At 44.7% G+C, this 8,057-nt stretch overlaps 1 protein-coding gene and 1 pseudogene across 1 annotated transcript; one reads left to right on the top strand and one right to left on the bottom strand.

The window, feature by feature from the left end:
• Window positions 1-1,622: 1,622 nt before the first annotated feature.
• LOC123441851 lies at window positions 1,623-3,841 on the top strand (annotated as a pseudogene).
• Window positions 3,842-4,928: 1,087 nt separating this feature from the next.
• LOC123440155 (sinapine esterase-like) lies at window positions 4,929-6,598 on the bottom strand. Its single transcript, XM_045116725.1, has 4 exons — window positions 6,270-6,598; window positions 5,948-6,196; window positions 5,418-5,834; window positions 4,929-5,327 (listed from the first exon to the last, which is right to left on the bottom strand). The coding sequence occupies exons 1-4, from the start codon at window positions 6,544-6,546 to the stop codon at window positions 5,122-5,124; spliced, it is 1,149 nt and encodes a 382-aa protein (XP_044972660.1). The 5' UTR covers window positions 6,547-6,598; the 3' UTR covers window positions 4,929-5,121.
• Window positions 6,599-8,057: the final 1,459 nt, after the last annotated feature.

Here is an 8,057-nt window from a genome sequence, read left to right as displayed (position 1 = left end):
CTTTGCGAAAATATTAAAAATGCCGCCGTGGCCAGGATTCGAACCGGTGACCACCTAGCTCTAGCTCCCGCTCGCGCGACAACGCCAGTACCCCAGTAACCCAGATTTGACCAGGTGACGATACTACAGTTTATAACGTCGTAAGCTTAAACAAATAAAACAAAACCAAAATCTTAAATAGAATGTCGAAGCTAGGATTCGAACCGGCTACCCTCCAGGCCGGGGGTAACAACACCACACCACACACATCTTGTTTCTCAATCTGGATAAGTCAAACTTATATTCGTTTGCCTTCCTACCTTCAAACATGCAACAGACCGCGTGCGCGTTTTTTTGCGAGAAAACCGTATGCGCGTGCACTTTATATATATATTAAATATTTGTAATATAAATTATCATATTGAAATATAAAGACGAACATTTTTTTAAATATGATGAATTTTTTTCATATTTTTAAAATATGATGAACTTTTTCCATCCTATATATATTGAATTTTTTTATATAAGAAGTTTATATATGTGTATATTTTTTTAATATACGATACAAATTTCTTAATGTTTGTTTCTGCGTCTAGCTCTATATCGGCTTTATACCATGTGCAGATCACTATAATGTTGATGCTATTCCTGTAAGGTAGGAATGATTTTTGTACAGTTTTAAAAATTGTTTACTACCATGATTTTTGTACCGTTTTAAATATATTTGTACAGTTTTAAAAATTGTTTACTACCATGATTTTTGCATTACCACAATAGTTGGCAAAAAATGTATATTTAACATACAATAATAAGCAGGTAATAGAAAATGTTTAACATGTACAAAATAATTATATAGATGTTCTACAGGTTCATATATATATATATTAAACATTTTTCAATACAAAATATATTTTTTAAATACTTTGTCGCCATGAACAACTGCGGATAGGCTGAACGAATGGTACTCCTACATTTCTACAGTATATACCTAGGGTCAGCATACATGTGTTTTATTAAAAAAACTGTATACTAAACTATGGAAAAAAGAAATGTAAAATAAAGAAAAACATGAAAAACCTAATAATAACGAAGTGTGAAAAACATTAAAGAAATCTTATATTGTCATTTTTTGTTTTTTTAATTGGTTTAAACTTACAATCTTATCTCTACTATTAAAGGGGATCTGCCGTTTGTCGTGATGGTTCGACCACGACAGATCCCCCTCGCTAGCACTGCCATCGCTAGCAGTTTCACCGATTTTTTCCATCCCTCCAAAAACCAATCGATTTAATATAGAAAAAACCGGTTCATAGAGAAAACCATCTACCTCCCCACCTCGAACAACCCACGCACCACCCGAAAACGCACCTCCCTCGTAACCTCCTTCTCCTGCGATCCAAAAATATCGGAAGGAAAACCAAGCCCACGCACGCACCAAGCCCACACACGCACGTCTCGTCCCGCAGACCCCCACCCACGTCTCCCATCCACAACCGCCCAAATCAGCCGGCAATCCGTTTATCGCCTCGCCGGTCGCCGCTCTCCAACTCCCTTCAGGCCGTTTCCCCCTCCATCGCCGCACCTTGTCCCTCACCCTTTGGGATGAGGCGGTGCAGGCGGGTGGTGTTTCATGGGCAGGAGGCATGGGACGTGGGAGTCGAAAGCTGAGAGGGGTCTGGGGTGTGGGTGCGGGTGTGGACGAGAGGGCTGAGGTAGGACGCCACGACGAAGGCCGCCATGTCAGCGAGCCCGACCATTCTTGCCTCGCGGCCATGCAAGGTGAGAAGAGGAACAAATCTGATCTTCGAGGGCAGGCCGTGCAGGAGGAGGAGGTGCCGCCGATCTCAATGATGGCACACCAGATAGGTTGGAGGAGGAAGACCAAACTCAGCCTTGAAGGTCATAGACTTTGGTTTGTCTGACTTCGTAAAGCCAGGTTAGTCTAACATATTTCCATTCAGATTTTTGTTTAACATTTTGTTTTTACTACATTTAAATGTGACTGTATTGTGAGACACCACAATTGTTACATCTTCAGATGAAAGACTAAACGACATTGTTGGACGCGCGTATTATGTTGCTCCTCAGGTGCTTCATCGATCTTATGGCATTGAGGGAGATATGTGGAGCATTGGAGTAATTGCCTACATTTTGCTTTGTGGGAGCCGACATTTCTGGGTACCCACAGAATCTGGAATATTCCGAGTTGTCCTTAAGGCAGAACCAAGGTTTGATGAGGCCCCATGGCGTACTCTCTCTGCTGAAGCCAAAGACTTCGTAAAAAGGTTGCTTAATAAGGATTACCACAAGAGGATGTCTGCCTCACAAGCTCTCAGTAAGAACTATATTTGTTTGGCACTGATGTACAGTAATGTCCTCCTTCGGAAGACTATCCTTCTGCAGAATGATGCTTAACTGTTTACTTGTGCAATGGTACCTGCAGGTCACCCATGGATCTGAGATGCACAACAAGTGAAGATTCCTTTAGATATGATAATCTACAAGCTTATGAGAGCTTATATCAGTTCATCTTCATTGCGGAAGTCTGCTTTGAGGGTATACACTATGCACTTGAAACAGACTTAAGAAAACAAAGCATATAGGATTTTATGCATATTATTTGTTGCAAATTTGTTCTTCAATATGCAATCCATAATTTATTTTCTTTCCCACATTTTTTTTGCATTGAGTACTTGAGATACCTAAGGTCGCTGTTATATAAACATATTAGTCTGTACAGTTAGTTTCATACCATTATGTCCTGAGGCCATGTTTTATGGATGTCCATTTATTTCGTAGGCCCTAGCTAAGACATTGATAGCGAATCAACCGTTCTATCTGAAAGAGCAGTTTGAATTGTTGGGTCCAAATAAGAGTGGTTATATCTTCTTGCATAATTTGAAATCGGTTAGTAATATTACATTCGTTACTCAGTCTAATTTATAGCATGCAGTTGCTGAAAATGGAAAATGGAACTTGCAGGCTCTGGTGAAGAATTCCACGGACGCAATGAAGGATTACAGGGCTATCGACTTTGTTAACACGGTAAGCCTTCTACAGATCTTGAGTTGTATGATCTGTTAGACTGGGACGCCCACTTACCTGCCAAGATGGTGTACCAGGTATGCACCCTTCAGTACAGAAAGTTGGATTTCGAAGAGTTTGCGGCCTCTGCCAATAGTGTATATCAGATGGAAGCCCTGGAGACCTGGGAACAGCATGCTCGGCGCGCATACGAGCTGTTCGACAGTGAGGGTGGTTCAAGGTTCTTTCCTTATTTTTCATTATTCTTGTAGTTTTTGGGTGATGTATGATTTCTTCCTTCTAAAAGATGTATGGTAATGCACGAGCTTAACCTCAAACTAATTATACAGACTTGCTTTGATTTGCTAGATGTACATGCTTCAGTTGTAGGAGACACATGCCTTCTATGTTCTTGTCATTGTTTTTCTGATGTCGATTTACAATTTACAGAGTTTACGTTCCACAATATCTTCTCCTTCCATTGCCATATGCCTATATGGTTATAACTCTTGTATAATTACAGAGTGCGTTCGTTGGTTGGGACCAACCATGGACCGGATACCTCTAGCTTGTGCTCCACCACGCTTGCCCTTGGTAGGTTGATGTGCACATGCTGGTTTCTAACAAACGCATGCGACTATACAGGTAAAGATTACATATTGTTGAAGTTTTTTTTTACTGATTGGGTCACAAGCCGAGACTGGCATGTTGCAACTTCTGTGTTGGATGTTGTGTGTGGGTTAATGGGTCGTTCAAGGTTCTTTCCCTTATTTTTTATTTTTCCTGCAGTAAACTATATGTTGATCCTGAGGTGCTTCCGAAGATCAGGTTGACTTGAAACAGTAACTGATTCAATACTTGGTCCGAAAATTTCACAATATGACTTTGTAAATAAATGATATGGCATTCAGTGTGCACTTAGATTATTTCTCACATTCTTTGGATAAAAGTTCATTTGGTGGGCAAGCATGTACACATGGAACTCTCTTCAATTTCTATGTATCCTTATCCGATTTCGGTAAGAACTCATGCATTTTTTGTTTTCATCTTTGAAAACCAGTATGTTTATGGCTTTATGCAACGCTCGCTTTGTTCAGATAATGGCAATACGTTCAGCTCAAAAAAATCACAGGGGGTCTAAAATCCAAATACTTGAAAAACATACACCTACATATGAACCTTACCAATCCATAAAAATATCGAATGACAAATAAGAGCTAGCTTATCATTTCATAGTGAAACTATATGGAATAAAATAGTGTAATGACACTGAAGCTAGAGGAGAGGTTGTCTTACCTGGGTAAGATAAATAAGATGTGTGTCGAGAAAATTTTAAACCAACGAAAAAAGAGATGAATCTGATGGAACAAATACAACCAATGCAACATTGTTATGGTGTTCCGTGACAACTTATGGACATTTAGCTAGTAAAGAGGTAGTATCCATCTATGGTTGAAGGAAGCTAGCTGGTGCAGTGGCACGGTCGTGCCAGTTCAATCGGGAGGTCAGCCGGTTCGAATACTGGCTTCAACCAACTTTTTAATATTTTCGTAAAGGACATGTCTATGATTAAGTATAGTCGGCAGGGGTCTTTCTGCAAAAACATATGACACATGTCACCTGACATGCGGGCCAGGTCTGTCAGATACGTGGTCAATACGCGTTTATATGCCTGTCATTCCGTATTGCAACAATTAGTCTCTGAAATGATACTAATGCGCAAATTCTATGACTATTGATACCAATCCGTTACGACGTGTCCAAGTGTGGTAGTGCCCTGCAATTATCTCAACTATACATGTTTGATATTTTGGATTTTGATATATTTCTATATAACTTTGATCAAACCTTAAACGATTTGGTTTTTTAAAAAGTGACACACCTTATATTTTGAAACAGTTTATTTAAAAAAAACATTAACGGCGTAGCAAAACGCATCCAACCCTTCTGATATATGCCTATCTAGATCGGATGGCTCACAATCATCTAAAATAACTTAGTACAAATCTAGACTTCTGAGAGTCAATATCGTTGATGATAACCTCGTACATTTCTCCTGTCCCTTGAGCAATATTCTGTACGATACTTTGACAATCAGATGTAACATGCACTATTGCGCTAGCAGTTATGGTTGCATGTGGACATGATGGGCGGCGCGGCGAACGGGCCGTCGAGCATCCCGCGGGCCATGAGCTTGTACACCGCCTCCGTCATGTGCAGGCCGTCGAAATTTACGTGCCTAGACGGGTCTGGGCACGGCACCGCCGCTGATCCCGAAATGAAGACGGGGTAGCAGGCCTCTAACACCGTTTCCTTGCCGAACCCTGAATGCACACCACGAAAATAATACAGTAAGATCAAAGCCGTTCTGGACATGATGTGTTGCCATGGTAGGATTCTTGCTTAGGGCTTGCCGTTTTGCGTGGGCGCGGTGATGAGGCCGAGGACGTTGTCGTAGGAGTCAACGTAGGTGATGGACACGCTGGGGTGGTCGCGGCGGAGCTTCTCGAGCTTGGCTTCCAGCATGTGGTTGTGGACGAGGATGAGGTCGTTGAGCCTCTGAAGGCAGCCCGTGGCATGGTCGCGGTCGTCGTCGGGGAAGAGGAAGAGGTACAGCGGGGTGCACCCCAGCGGGAAGATACCCGGCACATACATGGTCTTGGCGCCCAGCTCGATCAGAGCCTCGATGGACATAGCGATGGACCTGATGACCTGGGGCACGAGGGGCCTGACCCATTCGAGGGTCTTGTTCTGCAAGAAGGGGTGGTTGTAGTCGTTGAGGCCGATCTCCCCCACCAGGAACAGCGAGCTCGCCATCAACTCCTTCCTCTCTGCATGGCCATGATGCGGTGGTCAGTGCGTTTGCGTAGGCAGCGTAGCCATGGCGCTATGCGTGCACTTAATTGCTCTGGTTTTGTTATCTTCTGTTTGTGGTACACGTTACCTTGGTCCGTGGAGGCGACCATGGCGAGCACTTTCTTGAACCAGCCGATCTGGACGCCGAGGGAGTAAGGGGGGATCGGGCTCGGGGTAAGCAGGTCAACGCTGAGGTTCTTTTTCAGGAAGAAATCCTGGCTCAGCGCCGTGGCGGCCGCAACCGCAAAATTGGCGCCGTACCGGAATTCCTCCGCCGGTAGCTTCCTGGTTGACACCTGCAGGTACGCCGGCCAGTACTGGAACCCCAGCCTCTCCACTGCACGTACGAATTATCATGCATCATGCATGTAAGTACTAAGTAGATGTCGACGTGTCGTCCAAACACTTACCGATGAAGTCGACGATGAGGCGGCCGTCGGACCAACGGCCGGAGGGGCGGCCGAAAAAGGTCTCGCCGTATGGCAGCGCTAGGACGGGCCCTGACGCGGTGGAGTAGTGGATGATGTAGTTGCCTGTGTCAGTTAGAGAGTCGCCGAAGCTGAATAGACGCTTGTAGCAGCTGCTCCGGTTCACAGGCGCAGGCGATGAGGACGCTGTCGTGGACAGGGACAGCGCAAGAAGCGCGGCCACGAAAATCTGCAGAGGCAGAGGCGACGCCACCGCCATTGTGGTGGATGTGGATGGAAAGCAATAGTTTCGACCTCGAGCTAGCCTCAATCAGATCTGCCCTGCTGCCCGGCCAGACTTCAGCGAAGGCTATTTGTAATGTCTTGCGTAGTGCCTAGCTTACTTCTCTCAGCCACATATTTTTTAATCACGATGAGCGCTCTAACTCCGTTTTAAAATAAGTGTCACTAATTTAAGATTTTTTTAATAAGGGTGTGGTTAATTTAGGACTAAATTTTTAACATTTATTTTGAAACAGAAAAAATATATCACTTCACTGTGACTTGATTAAATCTCAGTCCAAGACCTAACCACAACCTTATAAAATCGTCCGTCCCCATCGATCGCATACGGGGACTTCGATTGGTGTTGCCAAAGGGAATGACGTGTGAAGAATTAATTAGGGAATTAATCGATCGATTGATCGATGACGCGCAGTTGACTTGTACAATGTGATCCAGGTACGGGATCGATCGAAGGCATCTCGTTCTTGCACTAGGGTTAGCTAGAGATGATGACATCCCATGTGTCGATGCGGAAATCGATTCAATGTTGCATGAAATATTAGTATTTAAATTAACAATACAAGAATAGAAACTAGAATACACATGTTCGACACGATTTTGGTGAAACTTTGTTATGTTTATATGTACGTACATGCATGTATATGACCAAGAATAGTATGCTGTTTTTTTATCACAAGATCGATAAGAAGGTGGACACACGAGACGGCTGCTAGTATATTATTTGCGGCTGGTGGATCTTTAAAATCTGAAAATAAAATTTCGTGCGGCAGAAGAACACAAGCAGTAGGACTAGAATGCATCCATACATAGTTGATTTTTAACATATACTAGACCGAAGGAGCCGCCTATGCCGAATCCTAATGCCCACAATGTGGCTCACAGTAGCCCTCCGGGTGCTGCGGTGACGCTATGGCGACGAAGATTATTCATCGCTGGAGGAGGAGGAGGTGAGGTCGACCAAGGTAGTATCATACACGACGGCTTCAAGGCGCCACATCGTCATGTTGTCGTTGAAATCGCACGCCTTCGCAAGCCCCCGTCATACACGAAGGCATCGATTTCCTCGTCTCAACGGCAGCGCTGCGGCACCTCCTCCTCGTGCGCACTGCCCGCGATGATGGCCGCCTCGATGGCATTCACATTAGAAGGAGGAAGGAAATCCTCGGGCTCGACGACATCAATGCTCCCCCGCTCCGCCTCCGCCTTTCTCTTCACCGCACGGAGTGGCGGGAGCTCCTCCGGCTCCCTGTTCACCGGAGGGAGAAGCATACCCGAGCTAGCCGACGTGGCGGAGCTGCCCGCGCTGGAGGGGCTTCCCCCGTAGGAGGAGAGTCGAGCTTCCCGCTGGTCGTACTCCTCCATCTCAGGACTAAGGAGGAACGACGACGGCTCAAAGCTATGGTTCGTGTACCACCGGGCGGACCACTTCCTCGTCGCATCGACAACGATGCAGCGCTTCCGCTCGGGGTCGTTTCCACTGTCGGC

Source organism: Hordeum vulgare, chromosome 3H (genome assembly GCF_904849725.1).
Source record: "Hordeum vulgare subsp. vulgare chromosome 3H, MorexV3_pseudomolecules_assembly, whole genome shotgun sequence".
NCBI lineage: Eukaryota > Viridiplantae > Streptophyta > Magnoliopsida > Poales > Poaceae > Hordeum > Hordeum vulgare.
The sequence above is the reverse complement of the archived record's forward strand: the minus strand, read 5'-3'. Positions and strand labels throughout refer to the sequence as shown.

What these genes read in the sequence shown, in the direction of transcription:
- LOC123440155 (XM_045116725.1), bottom strand. Translation starts at nt 6,546, where the DNA reads ATGGCGGTGGCGTCGCCTCTGCCTCTGCAGATTTTCGTGGCCGCGCTT. An exon ending in CCTCATCGTCGACTTCATCG is followed by an intron (nt 6,197 to 6,269) that starts GTAAGTGTTTGG and finishes TCGTACGTGCAG; the next exon opens with TGGAGAGGCTGGGGTTCCAG. An exon ending in GGTCGCCTCCACGGACCAAG is followed by an intron (nt 5,835 to 5,947) that starts GTAACGTGTACC and finishes ATGGCCATGCAG; the next exon opens with AGAGGAAGGAGTTGATGGCG.